We start from the raw sequence: 23,156 nt of genomic DNA on the forward strand, positions 1-23,156 counted from the left end.
TGATAGTTATTATTTCCTAACGATACCTCTATTAGCATTATAATTATTATAACTATATTGACCTTGTGCTTGACCTTGTCGAGGTTCAAGCTTTTGGTTGTTATAATTATTATAATTACCACACCCCCGCCCCTTCCCTGGTGGAGCTTGGTTATAACTATGTGTTGGCCTAACATATTGATTATTGTACCACGAAGGTGTGACTTGTTAGTTATTTCTCCAACCGAAGTTGGGATTTTGTCTCCGAGGGCGTTAGGTTCACTATTAATGGAACAAGAATGTTCATAGGCTATAGAGACGTTAAGTCGGGATGCTCGGGGACTCCAACCAAGAAACTACATGGATTTGAATTTACATTCATGACGCGGGGATAGGCTTTTGTTGCACGAAAATAGCCTCACCTTTTTGTGAGGGGATTCAATTAGAGTTTTAAGCTCGGGATCTGATTTTACCTCAAACATCTTGGTAGCCTTAAGCGTGGAGGAAGAACTAGCGGGAGCGGGAGTAATCGTCACTACTCCCCCAATTATTATTACGCTTAGTCTGATCTTCCAAAAATTTGTAAGCCTCCGAGGCTCCTTTACTTAGGAAACTACCCCCATTCATTATGTCAAGGACTTCTTTATGGTGATGTTGAAGTCCTTTGAAAAAGGCACCGCGAACTAACGTGTCTTTTGCTAGGTTATGGTGTGGACACTCTATAAGCGGATCGGTGAAACGATTCCAAGCCTCTGAAAATGATTCATGAGGATTTTGTCGAAAAGAAATGAATCTTGGAAAGCATCTCATCCGTCTTTAGGGGTGGGTAAAATGTTCCATAAACAAATAACAAGTTTAGCCCACGAGTCCACGTAATTAGCGCTTTGGGGCTTAACCAAGACGCCTTTTATCGGCTAAGGTGAAAGGGAATACCGCCCATTTAATTTGTTCCGCATAACCGTAGGGATGGTGGAATGTTATGAGGACTTGTTCAATCCTACGATGTGTGTTGGTAAGGTTTTCATGGTCTAAACCATGAAAAAAATGTAACAAATTAAATATATTTGGGGGGATCGCGGAAATCCCCAATGGATTCTGTTAGAGCGATGCAAGATTTAGGGCTATCGCCAAGGCTTTATAAAAGTCGAGGAGAGGAGTCTCTCTTTCTTCACCATAATATCGGGTGTAGTGTGTGAAATTCTAGATAGGCGTGTTGTATTTATTTCTACGATTAACAAGCCCGATTATACTAAATTAAAACTCCTCCGGCCGAGGAGTGGAAGAAGAAGTACTGGAGTATGCCTCCTTGCTACGCTTTATGAATAGCGTCTTGTGTGCAGCGTGTTGTGTATATAAAGAGATTAGAACACCGAAAAACTTGACAACTCGAAGTTCGAATCAAACCCGTGGAAATCCGGAATTTCAAATAAAGGTAGCGGCGCTCCGTCTTGAAGGTAGCGCGCCTCCTGCGTATAAATTAGAAATTCCATTAGAATTTCGCTCTCTTTGAAGCGTGGTATCGGTTAATTGAAACGAAAATTTGATAACTTAAGCGGTGGTCGCTCTCTTTTTGCGTTGCGCTTCGATTATATTTTCTCGAATTTTTCCAAAACTGAAGCGGCAACCGCAGTATGAATCAAACAAGGGTGGGTGGGTGAAATGGGACTTAAAAATGACTAATTCTACTATGAAAACAATGCTAAAGTGCAACTAAGATGGCAGCGGCGCCATTTGATAAACATAAAATGAATAGTTTATCTACGAAATGAACGATGAATTCACAACGTAAGTAAACTAAAACTTATCTTTTACTCTCAATTATCAAGCTTCTACTCTCGATGCAAATTGCACTAAGTGGAGTATGAAGTTCGTTCCACTCCTAGTTCTCTAGCACGACTTGTTCTCTAAGTCTAAGAAATCAGTCTTAAGTCAATGAGAGCTTTAGTCTTAAGTCGATGTAGTATAGTGGTGAGTATTCCCGCCTGTCACGCGGGTGACCCGGGTTCGATCCCCGGCAGCGGCGCCATTTGATAATGATAAAATGAATAGTTTACCTACAAAATGAACGATGAATTCACACGTAAGTAAACTAAACTTGAACTTTTACGAGTCTATTATCAAAGCTTCTACTCTCGATGCGAATTGCACTAAATGGAGTATGAAGTTCGTTCCACTCCTAGTTCTCTAGCACGGCTTGTTCTCTAAGTCTAAGAAATCAGTCTTAAGTCAATGAGAGCTTTACGAAATGTTATGCTACGATACTTACTGAATTTGATTACTTGAGTTTAACTACAAATGCTATGGAAATACTACTGTTTGAATCTAGATAAAGAATTAGAGGGGAATTGGATCCACCTCGAATCCAACTTAATGACCTAGTACAGATTGTGGTCTCTCGATTCTTACGTTTTCACGGCAAGAATTCCGAGTCTAATCCCTAGTGTTCATGGCATTTCTACCAAGTACTAACTAGCATGTGAGGTTAAGCCCACCCATTCTCATGGCGAAACGCGACCTTCAGAGTGGAATAGATGCTTCTGGCGTTTATACTAAACAACTAAGTTTTCATCAAGGCTTCATCAACCCCTCTAATAGAGGTTTAGCCTTGAATCATCAATCTAACATTTCCCATGAATCTAAACTAAACATAATGTAAGAAATTTAGATTTACTTAATTTGAACAATAATGAATCTAACTTAATGGCTAGAATGGAATAAGAACAAGAATCGAATTTAGATCTATAAATGAAATGACAAAATTCGAACTTGATAAAAATTACTACTTTATTTATCTAATCAATCAAGAACAATGATTCAGAGATTTAATCTAAAACAAGAATTTAAATGGAGCTAAAACTTAATTTAATTAATAAAACTAGATCTATAATTCTATATCTTAATTTAGGTCTAACTAGCTACCATTAACAAAGAGCTAAGCTTTTGTTTTTATACATTCAGATCCAAAATTCGTGCATGGGCTTGGAGCCATGTTTTGGGCGGAAGAATCAGCCCAAAACTTCAATCTTCGATCCAAAAAAGGCCTCTTCAGCTGCAGTTGGCTTCAGCAGACTTTTCATCCACTTCTGCTCCTCTGATTGGGTTAAGGATTGGACCATTGCAAAGCTCTTTCCGAGCTGGTCGTTTTGACATAAGGTAGGCCCAATTCCGAGGTCTGAGTCCAAAGATATGGCATTTGGAAGTTCTGCTGACTTTTGCTCCTTTATCTCGCTAAAAGTGGCATTTTACGCACATAATGGACTTTGAAGCTGAAATGCATAAAAACACGTAATCAGTATTAACTCTTACTTATTATTCACAAAATTGGTCTAACAGTATGATTATTAAGGGGTTAAAACTACAGTTTTGGGCTCTTATCAATGAGCCATGTGGTCTAGAGACCACTCCAGGCCCAGTGCCACCAAAAACGTGTGTTCATACATGTCAGCCAAGCCTGTTAAACACGTTGTGGACCTATTGAGGCAAGTGTTGAGCAAAGATGTGGAATCTAGAGAGATATAAGAAAACACTATTACTTTCTTGTTAATTTGAAGAAGTTGAATCTGAAAATCTAAAAAAGCACAAAATTTAAAGAGACTTTACGAGAGACATGATGCAAACCAATCAGTATTTTGTTGGAAAGAGAGAGAGAGGGAATAAGTAATGTTTTCTATTTTTGTTAGTGGTGATGCTAGGAGAGTTTAAACATGATTGTAATAGGGAAACCAGTAAGAAGAAGAATGGAGAAGAGTGGAGGCTATAATTATAGGGTTAGAGAGTTGTTTCTCTACACCTTAGTTCATATATTTATACTTGACTTACTTGGGTGTCAAGTTACTCAAAACAACAATTATTAAATACGTATCCACACTTATAGAAACGTGAGATACTTTACATATTTCAACACTCCCTCTCAAGCTGTAATTATGCAAACTATGCAAATTTCAGCTTGGATTGCAAAAATAAAAGATAAGATAATACTGCTCCCCCTTTCGTATAGAACTGTCTTTAGTTGAAGAACTTGAACAACTATTGAGACATTCTGGAAAGTGAAACTATCGGTGTAGGCAATGGCCTAACCTGAATACTGAAGGTGTACTCTGATCCTGGCCAAAACCATAACACCGGTTTAGTGGTGCTTGTTTACTAGCTACTACAGCTCCATTATTTGTTATGGCTGTCATAATATAAATTGAAAACAATAACACTGATTTGATGTGCGCTTCTTGGCTGCTACTATCGATATCACTGTTGAAGTCAACAAAATACTATCATGGCACGAATCTCAATCTTGGTGCGGTTTAGGCTTGATTCAGCTGTACCGAAACATACATGCAGTTTAGGCATGACTGCTACCTGAATACTGATGAGTGAAGTTTAGGCTTGACTGCTACCTAAATACTGAAGACTTCAGTTTAAGCTTGACTACTACCTGAATACTGATGAGTGCAGTTTAGGCTTGACTGCTACCTGAATACTGAAGACTGCAGTTTAGGCTTGACTGCTACCTGAATACTGAAGACTGCAGTTTAGGCTTGATTGCTACCTGGAACACATGTGCAGAAGTGGTGGGGATGTCATACTGCTGAGATGCAGAGGAGGTGCACGCCCTTGGATATGTCTTGTATATATGAGGGTGCACGCCCTTGGATATGTCTTGTATGAGGGTGCATGCCCTCATGAAGTGAGTTCGCCAAGGCATGATGGAATATGGAGACATGAGTACTCTTCCTCATACATCTCCATATTCTCCTTGCCTCATATACTATTGAATGTCTTCATATCTTTCTATTCCCCTCCTCAAGTTGGAATATACAAGTTTGAGTTGGAACATTCAAAAACTTGTCTATTCCGACTTGAACTTGAAACAGAGGAGACCAAATACCAACCCAATAAAGAAACTGACCATCCCACCAATACTACACTTAAAACTTGAAATTATACAACCAACCAATACCCACTTCAAATAACAAAGCAAAGACGAAGTTATTCGACCAAAAGATCAACCAATGCCCACTTCAAAGAACAATACTTCATACTCTAATACACAAAAAAAAAATCTAACTTTGAATTCATCAGTTCGTGGAACAACTTCAGACTTTGTAAGAAAAACGAGAATACTCACTGTAGAGGTTGGAGGGCAAGTCGCGCCCCTTGTCATGACTGCGAACTCCTGGAACAGGACCGGAAACAGTGGAAGATAGAAAGAATAATTTATCGTGAGATAGAGGTCGTGTGCCTCATATACTACTCAAACAAACAACTGTGCGGAAGCTAGAAACTCAAAACATCCAGAACAAGACTGAGATCAAATTTTATATTCCTCAAAACTTGACTGCAAGAGACAGAGCCCAGAGCGCATGTGCGCCTAGCAGAAGGCTAAATCGAGCGCGTGTGCGCCTTCCACTAGAAACTGCGAGATACATAGCCCAGAGCGCGTGCGCGCCTTCCACTAGAAACTCCGAGATACAGAGCCCAGAGCGCGTGCGTGCCTAGCAGAAGGCTAAACCGAGCGCGTGCGCGCCTCGTCCAATACTAACTTTAGAGACTACGAGATACAGAGAGGTTGTGCCCTTCTTATTAATACTAAGACAAAGAGATTGCGGAAGATATAAACTCCATAAGCGAAACAATACCAAGAGACAATATTGAAAACTGATAATACGAAACTTGAACCTTGAACAGTACCAATGAATAGTACTAGTGAACAGTGCGATGAATAGTACCTGTGAACAATAAACCCGCGAACAGAAATAATCCATCCAGAGAAAGATTGAAACTTGAATCGAGATAGAAAAACTTCTTATTGTGAGAAACATTGAAACTTGAATTGAATACTATACTGAAAATTGAAAAAGCATTGATTTTTTTTCTTGTATACTAATTTTAGGGGATACCTCTCCTAGCATACCACTGAACTTAGATTTGAACTTGATGCTCCGAATACCATGTTAGTGGTGATGCTAGGAGAGTTTAAACATGATTGTAATAGGGAAACCAGTAAGAAGAAGAATGGAGAAGAGTAGAGGCTATAATTATAGGGTTAGAGAGTTGTTTCTCTACACCTTAGTTCATATATTATTTATACTTGACTTACTTGAGTGTCAAGTTACTCAAAACAGCAACTACTAAATACGTATCCGCACTTATAGAAACGTGGGATACTTTACATATTTTAACAATTTTCATTGTGAATATATTGTAAGGCAATAGAAACTTAAATTGAGAAGAAAAAACAAAAAACAAACCATGACCTATTATCGGTTGATTTGAAGAATCTGAAATTCAAAAAGAACAAATTTTATGAGAGAAGTGGTGATAGACATGATGAAATTCTTATTTTCCATTCGAGAGACATTTACTATATGATTTTCTTTATTCTTTGTGAAGATATATCTACACTATATGATACCCGGGTCTTTAGGAATACCCTTTCCAATATGGAGTAAGCAATTTAAGATCTCCTTATTTACTTAATTTAGAAATGTCTCCCTCACTAAATTTAGAATAAGCCCCACTTTTATTAACAAGGTCCTTTTTTTATTAATAATTTAGAAACACCTCTCTAATGTCACTTAAATTAAATAATTACCCCCATTTTCCACATTGAAATTAAAGCAAGTCCTATTTTATTATTGATAATTTAAAAGAACCTCCCTAATATCACTTAAATAATATAATTATCTCCCATTTTATTTTAAAAAAATAAATAGATGAGTCTCCACTATGGATATCGAGAGATGGGTTTCAAGATTTAAAAAAACCGATGGCTAGCATGGTTTGCATACTTGTTAAGAGGTATGTAATAGAAACTTATGAGAAAAATAAAAATAAGAGAGCAAAAAAAAAAGAATAATCTAAAAAATTATAAGGCATGTCTTTTAATAAAGAAGTTACGAGAAACATGATGCAAAACAACTCTGTTTTCCTTTACTGAGAGTGAGAGTAGCTGTAGCATATTATTCATCTTTACTTGTAGAAATATTGTGAGGTAAAAGAAACTTATAATAAACAAAACAATTACAATAAGGAATATCACAATTGCAACGCACTAGATAGTCCAACAATGGGAAATGGACACTACTGGTGAGTTTACAGAGGCCTGCTATTCCGACAAATCCATATTATCGATGCATCCCTAATTAAAAAAAAAGAGGGTGGATATTGATGACCGTCCCAAGTGTTATGGTCATCAATATTATTGGCATAGGAGTAAAATGAGGTCGTTTTATTAGGTGATGATGTGCATTTTTGATAGATTTTGAAAATTAATTTTAATTGGACGAGTTTAAATTACAATATATTGATGTATAATGTATTTATTGTGTTATTTTTTTTCTATTGAAACAGAAAATTAATTAATATCCATCTACTTGTTCATTTCGCAGTTTAATCAAGCTTGTGTTCAGAAATATGGCTAACAACCAAGCTTTCTGCTCACCAAACGCTACCAAGCTAGTTGCCACATTTGTTCACTCTTAAAATTCAACTTAGTTGGTACACCCTCCAAGCCTCCATCCATTAAGCTCTGACGAGAATGCTTACTTGTTCATTCTATCTTTAAGACCTCACTATCCCCCGTCCTGATTCATTTCTTGGACAAAGCAAGCTTGAACAATGGCAGCATTCCTCCACGAAGAGAACCTCGATGACGACACAGTGATACTCTACTCAACCTCCAACTCCAACTCCAACTCCAACTCCGACTCCACCACCCCATCATCTTCTTCATTCTATCTTTCATCACCACCTGCACCTTTTCAGTCCCAGAAAAATTACAAACTGACAGTAACAAATCTTTCTTACACCACTGATCAGAGTTCAACACTTGCTTCATTGTGTTGTCAGGAAAAGAAGCCTAAGCCCACTAATGTGCTCAAGTCTGTCTCTTTTGTAGCAAGGAGCTCAGAGATCTTAGCAGTTGTCGGTCCTAGTGGTGCTGGGAAATCGACTCTTCTTCGAATCATCTCTGGTAGGATTAGGAACAAAGAGTTTGATCCAAAGACCATATCACTAAATGATCGTCCAATAACTAGTCCAACTCAGTTGCGGAGGATTTGCGGGTACGTGGCGCAAGAGGACAATCTACTTCCGCTCCTCACTGTCAAGGAAACTCTAATGTTCAGTGCCAAATTTAGGCTTAGGCGGATGAGTTTGAAAGAGAAGGAAGAAAGAGTCGAAAGCCTCATGCATGAGCTGGGTCTTGTGCATGTGGCAAATAGTTTTGTTGGAGACGAAGAGACGAGAGGAATATCAGGGGGAGAGAGAAAGAGGGTTTCAATAGGGATTGATGTGATCCATGATCCACCAATACTACTCCTCGACGAACCAACTTCAGGTCTTGACAGTACTTCAGCCTTTCAAGTAATAGAGTTACTCTCCTCCATGGCAAGAGCAAAGCAGAGAACTATAGTTCTGACCATCCACCAACCTAGCTACAGAATTCTTCAATATATCTCTAGTTTCTTGCTCCTCTCCCATGGCCTAAATGTCCACAATGGTAGCCTTGAATCTCTTGAGGACACTATAACTGATATGGGACTCAAAATCCCAGTGCAGCTTAATGCTATAGAATTTGCAATGGAGATAATTAAGCCATTGGAAGATTCAAAGAAGTATATGTTAGCTAAAGAGAAAGAATCACCCTCCTACGCTATATGGTCAAGAAAAGAAGTTAAATTTCAACAAGATATCAACATCCAACAAACAGACTATTGGTATGGTTGGAGATTTCTTGAGGTAATGCTTCTCTCAATAAGATTTTGGAAGATTATTTACAGGACAAAGCAACTTTTCTTGGCAAGAACAGTGCAAGCTCTGGTTGGGGGTTTTGGGTTGGGTAGCGTCTTTTTGAAGGTGAAGATGGATGAAGATGGTGTAGCTGGAAGGTTGGGCCTATTTGCTTTCAGTCTTAGTTTCCTCCTTTCATCAACTGTTGAAGCCCTTCCAATATACCTTCAAGAGCGCCGTGTTCTAATGAAGGAGGCTTCAAGAGGAGCTTACAAGATTTCTTCATATATGGCTGCAAACACTATTATCTTTGTGCCCTTTCTGTTTGCAGTGGCCCTTACTTTTCCATCCCTGTTTATTGGCTCGTTGGACTAAACCCTTCATTCACCGCGTTTGCCTTCTTTGTGTTCATCGTTTGGATGATTGTGTTGATGGCTAGTTCTCTGGTACTCTTTCTTAGTGCAGTCTCTCCGACTTCATTTCTGGGAATTCACTCATATGCACAGTTTTAGGAGCATTCTTTCTCTTCTCAGGCTACTTCATTCCTAGAGATAACATCCCAAAGTATTGGCTTTTCATGTACTATATTTCTCTCTACAAGTATCCCTTGGATGCCCTACTGGTAAATGAATACTGGAGTATGAGAGAGAGATGTTTTTCTGCTCTCAATAGTACGAGTTGCTCACTTACAGGTGGAGACATTCTAAGGATGAGAGGACTAGAGAAAGACACTAGGTTGATGAATGTAGGGATTATGTTCGGATTCTTCTTGTTGTATCGTGTACTTTGCTGGATTATTCTTGCTCGCAGAGCTTCAAAAACAATGCTCTAACAAACAAATATAGTCAATGATTCATCACTCGACCTTTTTGTAATGCAAACCAGCGCTAATTTTTTGTCTCAAAAGTTTACAGTAGTTAACAGTGTCACACGCGATTTAGCAGGTTCACCGGATGCATATAGTCATATAGAGTTTATGACAGTATCCTAGAAGTAGTTTTACCATAGATACAAAAGAAAGTCTATGTCTTCAAAACGGTTTGCAGCTGAAAGAGAGAAATTAACAAATTTCCTATAGGAATTGAAAAGGAAAAGATAGAATGCACAACAAACTTTTTATTTTCTATAACAACTACTCAACTAGAATGATAACAATGGGCAGCGCACAATAACCAGACATAAGTACCACAGAGCTGATCAATGCTGTTACCCTTAACAGAGTAAGTACATTATCCCAACTTCAATATCACTGGGCCTTTCGATAACAACAATAAAAATAAAAAAAAAACATCAAACGCAAATCAGCAATGCGCGTCACGACAATGCATAGCGCAAAAACAATCTTTGTAATTCCCATACCATACATATTCATTTAGCTCGTACCATACTTGAGTCTCAGAGTAAATGCCTGCAAGGATAAAAGAACTTGCTTTATGTTCTCCTTAGTGTGTGGATCAATTAATGTGCCATCGCTCTCGAACTTCTTTGGAAGTTGGAATGCATTCAAGAAAAATTCTGGCTTGTTTATGAAGTGAAGATCAATATAGATCCCAACTTGGCGTAAATGGTATTGTGATCGCCCCCCGCCCCAACCTCCTCCTGCGCTTATGATAGCAGCTGGCTTATCAGCCCAACAATTTGGAGGTCTGGATGCCCAGTCAATCGCATTCTTCAGTGGAGCTATTGTCAAGAAAACGAAGAAAAATATATTGAAATTAGTAGAAACTCATGATGCAAAGCATTTACATGGTACCAATAGCTACTTGAGTGCTTTGACAAGCGGAATGGCATCACATATTCACATCCCAACATCTTTATATACATGTGGTGATGTGCACCAAAGAATGAAATAATGAACAAGGGAACATTTAGAAATATCGGTTTCATTCATACACATATCACAAGCATAAAGTTTTTCTCATTTTCTTTGTTCTCCATAAATTGATGCGGAAGCATTGTTTGGTAGAAGAAATCCAACAAACGTGAGACAAACTAAACAGGTTAGCCAACCATAAAATGATGAGTGAAATGTTAAGAGCAACCATGTAGAGTAAAAGACTGAACATTTAAGTACCAATAATGAAGTTGAGATTTTTTTTCATATTAGATGACCCTTTCAGAAATTTGTTCATAAAATGCAACAATTAGAATGTAGCCTTATCCTATTCTTATAAAAGGGCAGTCTGATAATACTGGAAGTATAGGATCCAATGGAAAAATGTCACCCAGATGCATCTAGAACTTAAAAGAAATACATTGTATAGTACAATCCCACATATATTTAATAACAAAAGCACCAAGTTCTTTTTCTTTTTCTTTTTCTTTTTCTTTTTTTTTTTTGGTAAACCAAGTTCTTTTTCCTTTTCTTTCTAAAAGCACCAATCTCTTTATTAGTCCACACAGATGTTAGTCAAATGACCACCAATTTTTTTTATAATCCATGATCTCCTTGATTGTGGTCTTAAAAGCATGAGGCATCACTTCACACTACGACAGCAAGGAAACAATTAACAGCAAGAAAATCCAAATCTAAGCACTTTCTAGTCTACCTGAACTCCAAAGTCCAACCCATTTATACAGAAAACTAGCTATTAGATTCGTTAAAAAACTTAAAAGATGCCACATTGAAATCATTTGTAACACAAAGTCAGCGCTTAGATTTGTAAGACTTTGCTCACACATGTAGCCATGTACTCATGTATTACTGATTTACTGACAACAGAACCTTGTACGTGTGGGAAAGAAATTTGCAGAACACGTGCAGAGAACTTCTATTCTACACACTTTTTTGCAGAAACAAAACAGAAAAAAAGAGAGAGAGCGTACGGGAGAGAGAGTAATTGTACTCTGGAGAAGCAAATAGAATACTATCAGCTTCAAGAATTTTCTGTCGAAAAGCCTCAACAACTGGAGGATAAGTTCCATTGACTTCAAGATCCGTGTTAATAAATGGTAAAGGCTCAATTTCAATAAACTCTATTTGCAGCCCCGGGATTGACTCGTTTGCTATCTGAACAGCTGCAAATAAATACCATATCATATCATCACAAAAACAAACAAACATATATATAGAAGTAAAAAAGGAATTGTAATAAAAGAGTACGTCTGTATACCAGAGTTAACGAGGCCACGGTTGTAAGAAGCTTTGCGAAGTGAACCACAAAGTGCTGCAACTTTGATCACTGGTTGAACGACTGCTGATGCTGCCATCTCGCTCTTTTATTTCTTAAACTTCTCAGAGACACAATGGTTCGTTATAAAGAGTGCCGATTAGTTGAAAGGAATAGTGATGGTCAACTGAATGAGATCCCATATTCCCATGGTTAACGTGTATTGATTCTCTTTCTGGACTTTTTGGACTGAACTTTACTGTGCACAATTTTATTAAATTAGTGCACTAGTGCTGTCTCCTGTGAATCCTGTGATGAGGTAAAATATTGTTTTTCCAGATCTTAAGAATCTGATTAGTATAATTGGACTACATTCATCGAAAAATAATGTGATCTCAATGTGCATTGAAAATGGATTGCTCTTAAAAACGTGTTAGATTTCAATTATTATGAGTGTTTCACGGGAAAATAACTGTATAATTGCGTGGTCAAGCGAAGTACTTGGTGGTAACATGTGATATGGAGCTGGTGCGAATTCTTAAACACAAAATTGGGTTTCTAATTAGCAATTCTTCTACTAGTTACTAACAATTGCACGCTTGTGTTGACATATAGCCAAGCACACAAACTTGTGACAAATGGCTGCCGAGCCTAAACACAATGAAGTGATAACATCAGTCCATGGTAAAGTTCTCGAGCTACTCCGGTTCGTGTAACTACATGAGTATATTGAACCCGAACAATTTTTGAGCTCGTGTAGAAAACGAAACTAATCATGAATAAGCATAGTGAACCTGGAATCCTTAAGCTCGAATATGTGCCCTACAGATAACCCTTATCCTTGTAACAGGCCACTGCCCAGTGTCATTTCCAAAATGGTGAATATGTGTCATTGTCATTGCTTTAGGGTGGGCCGTGCTTTCAACATTAAAATATTCTAAACTCATAAACACATAAATCGGGGAATGGTTATATACTTATTTGGACTACATCTCCCCCCCTGCAAATAACGACTCCAAACTTATCCCCAAAAGTGGACTTTTTGTAGAAGTATACATCCCATGATCTAGAATACTAATAATTCTACACTAACCTAGAAACTAACACAATTGACAGTTGACCGATACAATAACGTGGCACTTTTGTAATATTATTCCATGATCTTATGAAAACTAACCTAGAAACAACAATATTGACGGTTGAATATAATAACTATACATCAATGTTACACTATGAAAACCATCACTGTAACATTAAATTGCACCGAGAAATATCACTATACATCAATGTTACATTATAAAACCACTACAATATTAATACAACATTAATGTTGCGATCGATAAAATACAATAAAATGTCAATCAATAAAGAACGCTCGCGATCAACCACTACAACATCAATATTGCACTATGAAAAATCAATAAAATGTATGATTTGTTATGAATAAAATATGATAATGAAAAAAAGATAATGGAAAGATGATATTGGAAATAGAATAAGTGTTTTAAGAGAGAAAAAATATATTTTTGGCTCATATTTTCACCACTGCAACATCGATATTACAACATGCCACGTCAATGTGTATTGACTGTGTCATTTTTTTTGTTTCAGTGTAGTATTATTCTGAGAATACCCACTAAAAAAATAAGTTTATTTAGTTGAATATGTTTAACATTGTTAAAAGGTGTATCGAAATTAAATTTTTTTGAGTCATTGGATAATTTCATAACTTTTTAAACGGAAGTTGTACATCTTTAAATGAGCTGATTTTTTGTAAGGTTGATCTATGTTGTTTGGAAAACATCTCTACCAAAATTTAGCTTCTAATCCATTGATTTTAGTGGTGGAGTTCATACAATCCTCTCTGGTAACACCTGGACTCATAACACCCAGAAAGTGATAGAAACTCATCTCAACTTTTGTAACTTTTCTTTCCTTTCGTGATAAAGGATACTTAGGCAGAGTAACCGCATTCAATTCTTGACTTCCTTAGCATTCATATCTACATTAATAAAAATATATTGTTGCCATTAAATGTTAAAGTCTAAATAGTATAAAAATCATATATTTTATGGCTAAATCTACCCAAGGCGTATGGTGCTTTATGAAATCAACCACTCATACCGGGGGTGCGTGTGTATAGGACGGCGTAAAAATCCAAAGGCCCACATAACTCGCAAAGACAATACATCTCAAGCGAAGAAGAATTTCATATTTTATATACCCAATTAAAAAAAAGTACTCGTAAACAAAACATTGTGTTATTACCATAGTTCATAATTTCAACGGAATTTTTGGAATTCTGCTGAATATATCGGTTTTTGAAAAATTTAGAATTCTAGATCAAAAGTCGAAAAAACATGAATTTGGAAATGTATTCGGAATATAGCGGAATAAGAGCTAAAATTCTGAAATCTTGAACTATGGTTATTACACATTTACACACATTTTCTGTTTTGCATATTATAAGTTGTGTCAACTGTTGTATAAATTGAAATTTAACTGAAAATACTAGATCTACTCCATCTGAATTCTGGAGTGCCTCAACTATCAAGTCTCACGTCTCAACCAATTCCCATCCTAGTTCCTCACAACCCAACTCAAATAAACATGCAAGACACTAAAATTTCCAACCTAAGCCCCACCAGTACACTTACTATATACTAGCCTACTAGGTTGACAGATGAAATGGCATGTCTCTTAATATATTATACATTCCAAGTTCATTTTTTATTAAGAATAAATTCGAAAAATACCGGCAATTCGGTTCTGAAACTGAAAGTAGAAAATTTCGAAAGCACATATTTGGAAAGTGCCACACGTACAACTGTACAAGGAAACAAAATCTGTTGTGTCATTCTAACACAAGTACAAAATTTTAACATAAGACAGTTTTCTCATGTGTCCACTTTAAAATTCTCTTGTCTGCGTTTTGGATCCAAAAAAACCTTCTTTTTCTCATTCTATCTCAAACTTATATTTGGCATTGTCTTCTTCTTCTCTGTGTGCACGTTTTTTTTCTTCCTCTTCTCCATCTTTTGTGTCTCACCATTTTTCCTTCAGAGGTATGACATGCACTTTCTATGTATATTATTTTATTACTAAATTTTCTGTGTTTGAAACTTTCTGCTTATGCTACATTCTTATTTTGTAATGATTTTTTTTAGGTGTTTTTATTCTGAGTATCAGGTTGCATGTAGTTGTTAAAAAAGATTGTATATTGTTTTGTTTTTTAATATTCTGTTTGCAGTAACTTGTTTGTGAACCGTCTTGTGGTGATTTTATAGGTGCACATTTGTTTATTTTGGTGAAATTTGAGTTTTTTTATATGTTATTATTGTTGGAAAAACTTGAATATTGCTTTATGAATGATTATTTAGACTATGAGGATGATCATACCTTTTACTAAATTGTTGCAATTTGTATGTTGGTGTGTATTTCATTGACTTTTCAAGTTTTTAGACTGAGGAATGACTTTAACTTAAATTGGGTCAGTTGCATATTTCTTATTCAATTGTAGTTTGGTTGCAGTTTGATTATTGAAGATTGGAGACGAGTTGTCAATTTCAGCTAAAAGTGTTAGAACTTCATTGAAAGGAAGCGGTGAAGCGCATTTAGGTTGCCACGACGGCATTGGGCGGATATCGTGTTGTTAGTGTTTCACACATTGGCCAGGGAGTTTGGTTGAGTTCACTCGGACCAGTTCAGAATTCATTTTTGTACAGTTAGAAGCTTGCAAGATGATTGGAAGGAAAAACATAGGAGGACGGGCCACACCTGTATTTTTAGTTCTTTTGATGTTAGGGTTTTTTTTTGCAACCTATAACTTGATAACATTGGTATTACACAATAGATCCTCTGGTTATGATAATTCAGATAGGGGGTCATTATCAATGTTGCATGATCCTATTACTCGTATGCCGGAGCGTGTGAAAAAGCAAGAGACTGTTAGGCTTCCCTTTCATGTTGCTCTTACAGCCACTGATGGACCCTACAACCAATGGCAGTGCCGCATTATGTATTATTGGTATAAGAAGGTCAAAGACATGCCTGGTTCAGATATGGGAGGATTTACCAGGGTTCTGCATTCAGGAGTCCCTGACAAACTCATGGATGAGATTCCTACTTATGTGGTTGATCCTCTTCCAGCTGGTCTCGATCGGGTGAGCATACCTCACCCACACCTTCATTTCACTCTTAACTGTTTGTGTGATGGTGTTGTTTTTTCATTGCAAGCTCAATTTTTATGCAAAGTGAAACCAATTGTTTGCTGAAAACATCTCAATATCTTTCCAGAAAGAACCTATATCTTGCTCATCATATTTTCATTGTCCGTTTTCATCTTTTGATTGCTCCCTTTCAACCATGGAGCAATAACTATTACTATGATTGAGTTTATAAATTTTTTTCACACGGTTTTGAATGTTCTGTTTTCCAGGGTTACGTTGTCTTAAATAGACCATGGGCTTTTGTTCAATGGCTGGAAAAAGCAACAATTGAGGAAGAGTAAGTTTATCTTCAAAATAACGGTGTTTCTCTGCTTCCTTCTTTTGAAATATAAATCATAAAGTTTGTGCATTCTATGGCCATTTCAGATATATTCTGATGGCGGAGCCTGATCACGTATTTGTGAGACCTCTGCCAAACTTGGCACGTGGAGGCTATCCAGCAGCATTTCCATTTTTCTATATCAAGCCTGCGGAAAATGAGAAATTAATAAGAAAGTTTTATCCGGAGGAAATGGGTCCTGTCACAAATGTTGATCCCATTGGCAATTCTCCTGTAATTATCAAGAAGGTAGAGTTTCTTGTTGATAATGTAGTTCAGACAAACCAGTTATATAATAACTGCTCATGATTTAGTCTCTGTTACTTACGGTGTTCTGTGTACATCCATATACTAACTGGTTACTGGCTCTTCGTTTCCTCCTCTGTTTAGCTCATATTCCCATAATTTATTGAAAAGTTTCAACATCATTAATTGATTGTGATGAGAAATTTATGGAGATTTGGAGATGCCCAATATATACTGATTAGGGTAGGATAGACTTGGACCCCTATCTAGTGTATACTTTACTCTCATTCCTCTTATTTTATTTTGTGCCAATGCACCCTTAGGTCTGTTTTACCGAAGTTAAGATAACCACTCTTATGGAACCTTAGTGCTGGGTGTATCACCGGCAATCTACTATAACGTGTACAATGATAACTGCATGTATTAAGATTCACACGCTGTCACAGATGGTGTTTAATTGTTCACCAACATGTAGATTTTTTGTGATGTATCAATGGACAAGAAGTTGCAAAATCAGGATGGGCATGTGTACTGTGTGGTTCATTCGCATTGCACGATTCTGTAAAGATACGAAGGGAATGTAAAAGTTGTAACCACTCATCCAGAAGGTGAGGCGCCCAGGGTGCGAATAATACTAATTAGAGATCACAATCGTAAAATGATTGTTATTATTACTATTGTTACTAATGCCGTTGCTACTGTTAAAGGTGTTGCTTTTCTTCGTATTACTTTGCTGTTATATTGTCATTTTTATTATCTCCCTTAGCATTTCAGGTGATATTGCATTCTCTGCTTTATTTGTTGCTTGTCGAAAATGTCATGTCCACATCTCATTAGAACTAAATTTCTTGAATGCAGTCCATGCTGAAAAAAATTGCCCCTACATGGATGAATGTCTCAATTAGTATGAAAAATGATCCGGAGACTGACAAGACTTTTGGATGGGTGCTGGAAATGTAAGTGAACTATAAAGGTTCCTTCTATGTTCAGTGCGAATCAATTGGTGCTTATAGCTCCATATGTTGCTGACATGCTATCTATGTTTCTTTTATTTTTTGTATCAACAAGGTATGGATATGCTGTTGCATCTGCATTGCACGGTGTGCAGCATATTCTGCGAAAGGACTTTATGATACAGGTTTTTTTTTTATCTCTTATAAGTTGTGATTGATAAAAAAAAATTCTCTATGTCATGTGCTAAAACGTTTCAAAATTGGTGAAACAGCCTCCATGGGATCTTGAGGTTGGAAAGAATTTTATTATCCATTATACTTATGGATGTGACTACTCTTTGAAGGTGGGTCGCATTCTTTCCCATTTAATTGTAAACTCCTTTAAGAATTGATGATGGTTTTCTTTTTCTCATTTGGTTTTATTTATAAGTAATGCTAATCCTCCTTTTGTTGACACATTCACATGAATGGGATAGATGCATTATTGGTTCTAAAGTTATCTATTTTATTAATTGATGCATTTATAGGGAAGCTAACATATGGAAAAATTGGGGAGTGGCGCTTCGACAAGAGATCGTATCTTCGTGGTCCTCCACCAAGAAACTTGTCCTTGCCACCACCTGGAGTTCCGGAGAGTGTGGTATGCCATATGCCTGAAGTTAATTCTGCTATTCATACATAACGTTATATCTTTATGTCTTTGCAATGGGATTTAGGGTCTTTACCTGTATATTATGCCTCTGCACGGTCTAATACTTAACATTGTATTTCATGAGTATTAATCAGTCGCTTGTTTTCTTCCAATTTCTCAATTCCTAACTTGTGAAGCCAGGGACCTCATCTTTTAGCCTTTATTTAACCCAAGCCAAACTGGGTGTTTGGTGGACTTCATACTATCTATTTAATTTGACTTCTGCAAACCACGCCTTGCCAAAAGAAAAAGTAGGAAGGATTTGTAACCCATCTTCTTGATTGCATTCATCAGTATATATTACTCTTATTGTTTACTACTCAGAAAAGAACTAGTATGCTTATTGTTGCAACGGTTTACCATTCTTTCTCCCAATTAATTATATCTGTTTGTGCTAGCATTTAACACCTGATAGCTATAAGAAAACTTCATTAGTCCTCAGTCCCTTACATTCAAAATCTTTCAACTGCAGGTCATGTTGGTGACAAAGGTGAATGAGGCCACAGCTAATATTCCTGGATGGGACACAGTTTAAACTTGGTGGTTGAATGGTAGGATAAGCCGGTGCTCCCCTTAATTTTAATGATTTTTTTAGACCGTTATTAGAGATCAGCATATACAGACCACATCCACAGGTTAATAGTGATGAAGATATGGTACGAAAAAGGAAAAGGAAAAAAATGTTTTGATGCCAAATAAGAAATACTTCATTAATACTTGCAGATGTAAACAATGTCAACATTAGGAATCATTCTAATTATATACTTTTTTTTTCTGGAATTCTTTTCATTTCTTCTGAGACACTGTATTTGTTGCTTTGTTTAATGCTTTTTAGTGGCACCTCTGCCAAGTGACTGTATTTAGGTTGACCTTAATCTTTTTTTTTTTTTTTTTGTGGGTAAATGATGTTTCTCACATTTCATACATGCTATTGCTGATGATGATGATAATGATGTGATTTTTAGTTCCTTAATTTTCAAGGATGTATACTTTTAGTAGTCGGAGACGAGAAGGATTGTTTGACACCTTGGGCATGGGATGGGGTTATTTCCCAGTACTTCAGTTAGGGCTTATATAGAGAGTGGTAGAAGTCTCTGTTTTAGGATGTAGTGATGGTCAGTTTCAACTTTCAGGGAATGGGGTGGGTAAAAAGGCACCCTCTAGCTCTTCACCACATTCAGTGACTTTCCCTTGGGGTCGCAGGCCAACGCGGCTGCCCCCAGAATACACTCAATCTGTAGATGACTTTGCATGCCTAGGAACGAATAAGGTCTTGGTCTAGGAATATCAAGGATTTGAATAGGGTGATCGAGGGAAGTGGTTTGGAGGATTTGGAAGAGAAGTTTAGTTTTTGAGTAAATTTATTTCCAAGTACAGCTTTGAAATGTTTTGACAAGGAGAGCAAGGGTTGTGTCGGGAAGGATGCTCTCAAGTTCTCAGAGAAGTTTGTTGTGAGGCGTATGTCTGCCTTAGATTGTTGTTCGGCATCTCGGCACGTCTACCGACTACCATTATAAGCACATCATGGCTTAGTTTGCCCAAGTGATTTTCTCGCTCTTTCAGAAGGTATAACATTTCCGTTATAAGTACATCTATAGCATTCATAATTATGGCCGGGGCAGTGTTTTTTGATGTTACAGAAGTTAGTATTTGTTTTGTGCTTGTTCTGCCAGTGCAGTTTCATGGTAAACTCAAACTCTCAAGGAAGTACTTGGTACCATGTGATGCAAATCAGTACACTAAAATTTAGAGGTACTTCTAACTATGTTATATTGGTTTTAAGCACAAGATGCGCATAGTTGCAGATGGTATGGACTGTGTTTCTGTTAACAGGTTGTTTTGTTGGTATATAAGAGTATAAGACTAATGATGAAGTACTAAGGCTGTGATAATGTCAACATGCATTACAGTCGATTATGTTCTTTAAGGATCTGATGCAGTAGTTCTGAACTGCTGATGGTGGTGGTAGCAACGTTGTGCTCGCCGGCAATGGAAATGAAATGGGGGAATCGGTGTTAATGATGGTGGAGTTGGTTGTATTGGTTCACTACTGCAGTGTTATTGTTGTCGTAGACTCGTAGCTTGGTGGTGAGTGAGTGAGTGGTGACTGGTGACTAATCAAAAGCTCTAAGTCTGTCAGACCGACTCAAGCTAGCAATGGGCCTAAGTGGTTGTGAAATGATTCGGTAATATTTCAAAAAAAGACCCTTCAGACCGTAGCCTCATTGGAGTCTTTATAAGTAATAGGCCCATGTAGGTGGTTCCACTAATTGTCTGTAAGACTGTAACTCCTATATAAGCAGTTTCTGGTGACTGGTGAGTACCCAGTGCTTGTCGCTATTAAAAGGTTTTGGCTTTAACTGTAGGGATGTCTAGGTGGGTAACCTTATTTAAGCCACATCTGTTAATCTAGTAAAATTGGGAAAATATTTGTAATTACAATAAACAAAATTATGCCTCATTTGAGAATTGAGATTGTACCTTGACTCCTTGAGTGATAAGCTTAAAAAGAATGAAAATGTGCCTCTTCTTCTTTTCCTCCAGCTTTTACTGAGACTGGAATAAAAAAATAACATTGCTACATTATTGAAAGTCCCAAAATCTGTTGTGGTGACATTAGTTGATGACTTGATGATATATATTTTGTCTGTAAACTATTAAAATACATACACACTACCCGCTATACAATCCTTTTTTTTTTCGATAATGGCCGCTCTACAATCCCATACTACGCTTTGGTGATGTAGAATTGATGACATAGAGCGCATGCCTCTTGCTGATGTAGAGATACGTAGATTAAACGTAATGCGTCCATGATACTCCACATGCTGCCAATACGGTGATGCATTATAAAATTTACAATTCCTCGACATATATATCAGCACGCGTGATCGGTCCCTCCCCTCAGTCTCTTTCGCCATAGTCAACACCTAAATGCGTGGAGGAATGCTAATAAGAAAGCCCTCAACAGTTGCGTGTTTGATTGTTGGTTTCAAGAGTTGCGCATGCTGGTACAAATTCAGCGCCACAGCTATATTACCAGTTGATACAGTTGATGTATTTCACCAAAATTTAGATCATTCATTGAAACATGCAAACTAGAATATATATTTGAAATAATTTAATTTGGAGGTGCCAAACCAGACACGCATACTTCCTTGCCATCAAGGAGGCAGTGCAGATCATTCCTGAATCCTGATAGTGAGTTAGCTTATATCAGATGCAAACGAGAATCCATGACGTTGATTTATTTGAAGAAAAGCATGCTTATATTCCCTAATTGAACTTATAGACTGGAATTGTGGATGCCTACTGAAGTTTACTTGGTACGCTTCACATGAAATTTTAGGAAACAAATTACCTTGATTCATCATATTTACTATTCATCTATAATTATGTATTTATTTTATTTTATTGACAAGTCTATTTTAAAATAAGATCAATAACTCTTTGATGATTATCACTTAAAAGTTTTACCGACTTTACTAGTCGGCAGCTCCATAATCATGTACTAGAACTATTGTTCTTTATACCACCTATACCTTGATATTTTGTGAATGAGTTTGGCTTCCAGTGCAACTCATATCATATGCAAACAGGATGGATGAGCCGGTGGTTGCTATATGATATTATGATGAGCACTGGCACAGTGGCACACTGGGCTGGCACATGGGTGAAGTATTGGATTTCACTGCAATTCAACAACTTCGATGTCCCCGCAAACCGCGCAGATATGTATTATTTAGAAAATTAGAACTAGGGTAATTATAAAATGGAGAAACACATAGAGCTGGGATAGAATGTATTGCATTCTTTGCTGTACATTTGTCCCACACCTCCACGAGACTACCACGGTACCACCTCTACTTTAAAATTTTGTGAACTAAGCAAACCCAACATCGTATTCATCATTACTATCATGGTTCTATGTAGTGTAACGGTCCAGTGGAGCCAGCTAATCGCAGAATGCCAGAATGGCAGAATCCACCATTTTATTTTTGGCATGGAGGAATGGAGGGTACTTTTCCCTGCTGCTGTTTGTACATGGTACAGAACGTTGTTGTTACCTTGAAGCAACAACTCGAGACTCATCATTCATGATTCATGTGAAAAGAATTTGGCAAAAGTTTGCACATGTTGTCAGGTTCTCACTCTTTTCATCATTCACGGGTTGCAATATCCAACATGTCAAACAAAAAAATGCGCGATGTTAGTCTCTTATTGCTGACTTGCAGAAGGTTAATATTTCACTCTCAAATAGTACTAAGTGAGATGAAGAAATTATCTAACCTGTCGACAAGTATTTTTCTTTTTCTCTATATTGTTTTTCTTATAAGTTTTCTAAGTATGTTTTTCATAGACAAAGTTGCAAACGGTATCTGGTATCTATGATCACATTCTCTATGACCAATTTTATAAATTGGATGAAGTTCAACAATTTATAGCAATTTAGAATAATAAGTGATTTGATTTGAGAACTCAAGTAGGTGCCGACTAGGGCAGGAAATAAAGCGGATTCGGGTCTCACTCAAAACTTTTTACCATATCTGGATCCATTTGGATTCAGGTCGGATATCATATCCACTAAAAACACACAAAAAAATATACTATTTTAATGATTTTCATATATAAATATACGATATAAATTATTTTTAGGCATCAAAATATGAATTTTGTTAAAATAGTTCGGGTTTTCGGATATTCGGGTCGGATAATTTAGATTCGGATATGGTCTATTTGGATAAAAATGAATTCGAATATGGGTCGGATTCGGGTTGATTCCATACCATTCCTAGCCTTAGTGCCACTAGCAAAGTTAGTAAAACTTTTGAGTGATGATATGAGAAGTTTAGGACTTGAATTCCGCCAACATCAAATTATTGATCTCATTTAAAACAGACT

General features: G+C 36.9%; 3 protein-coding genes and 1 long non-coding RNA gene across 5 annotated transcripts; 3 read left to right on the forward strand and 1 right to left on the reverse strand.

The window, feature by feature from the left end:
• The first annotated feature begins 7,460 nt into the window (after positions 1-7,460).
• Positions 7,461-9,635, forward strand: ABCG23 (ABC-2 type transporter family protein). Its single transcript, XM_086576205.1, is given in 3 exon segments — positions 7,461-9,043; positions 9,046-9,177; positions 9,180-9,635. Coding segments are annotated over 3 exon segments (1,941 nt in total). The 5' UTR covers positions 7,461-7,593; the 3' UTR covers positions 9,539-9,635.
• A 169-nt stretch (positions 9,636-9,804) lies between these two features.
• LOC147484495 (NADPH:quinone oxidoreductase) lies at positions 9,805-12,218 on the reverse strand. Its single transcript, XM_086576206.1, has 3 exons — positions 11,820-12,218; positions 11,533-11,724; positions 9,805-10,386 (listed from the first exon to the last, which is right to left on the reverse strand). Exons 1-3 carry the CDS (start codon positions 11,914-11,916, stop codon positions 10,079-10,081), a joined length of 597 nt encoding a protein of 198 aa, XP_086432332.1. The 5' UTR covers positions 11,917-12,218; the 3' UTR covers positions 9,805-10,078.
• A 2,501-nt stretch (positions 12,219-14,719) lies between these two features.
• LOC147484496 (hydroxyproline O-arabinosyltransferase 3-like) lies at positions 14,720-19,176 on the forward strand. Of its 2 annotated transcripts, none has more exons than XR_015205826.1 (9): positions 14,720-14,881; positions 15,337-15,979; positions 16,255-16,322; positions 16,412-16,613; positions 17,469-17,566; positions 17,679-17,748; positions 17,836-17,907; positions 18,091-18,203; positions 18,727-19,176. XR_015205826.1 is itself a non-coding variant. In XM_086580213.1 (9 exons), the coding sequence occupies exons 2-9, from the start codon at positions 15,557-15,559 to the stop codon at positions 18,787-18,789; spliced, it is 1,110 nt and encodes a 369-aa protein (XP_086436339.1). In that variant the 5' UTR covers positions 14,724-14,881; positions 15,348-15,556; the 3' UTR covers positions 18,790-19,176. The 2 variants fall into 2 exon arrangements, 1 of the variants encoding a protein (XP_086436339.1); XM_086580213.1 differs by having other exon boundaries at positions 14,724-14,881; positions 15,348-15,979; positions 18,090-18,203.
• A 2,541-nt stretch (positions 19,177-21,717) lies between these two features.
• LOC147484497 (uncharacterized) lies at positions 21,718-22,720 on the forward strand. The gene is made up of 2 exons (XR_015206786.1): positions 21,718-22,108; positions 22,188-22,720. It is a non-coding gene; the product is annotated as an uncharacterized LOC147484497 (long non-coding RNA).
• The last annotated feature ends 436 nt before the right edge of the window (positions 22,721-23,156 follow it).

Source organism: Coptis chinensis, chromosome 8, assembly GCF_015680905.1.
Source record: "Coptis chinensis isolate HL-2020 chromosome 8, ASM1568090v1, whole genome shotgun sequence".
Classification (NCBI taxonomy): domain Eukaryota; kingdom Viridiplantae; phylum Streptophyta; class Magnoliopsida; order Ranunculales; family Ranunculaceae; genus Coptis; species Coptis chinensis.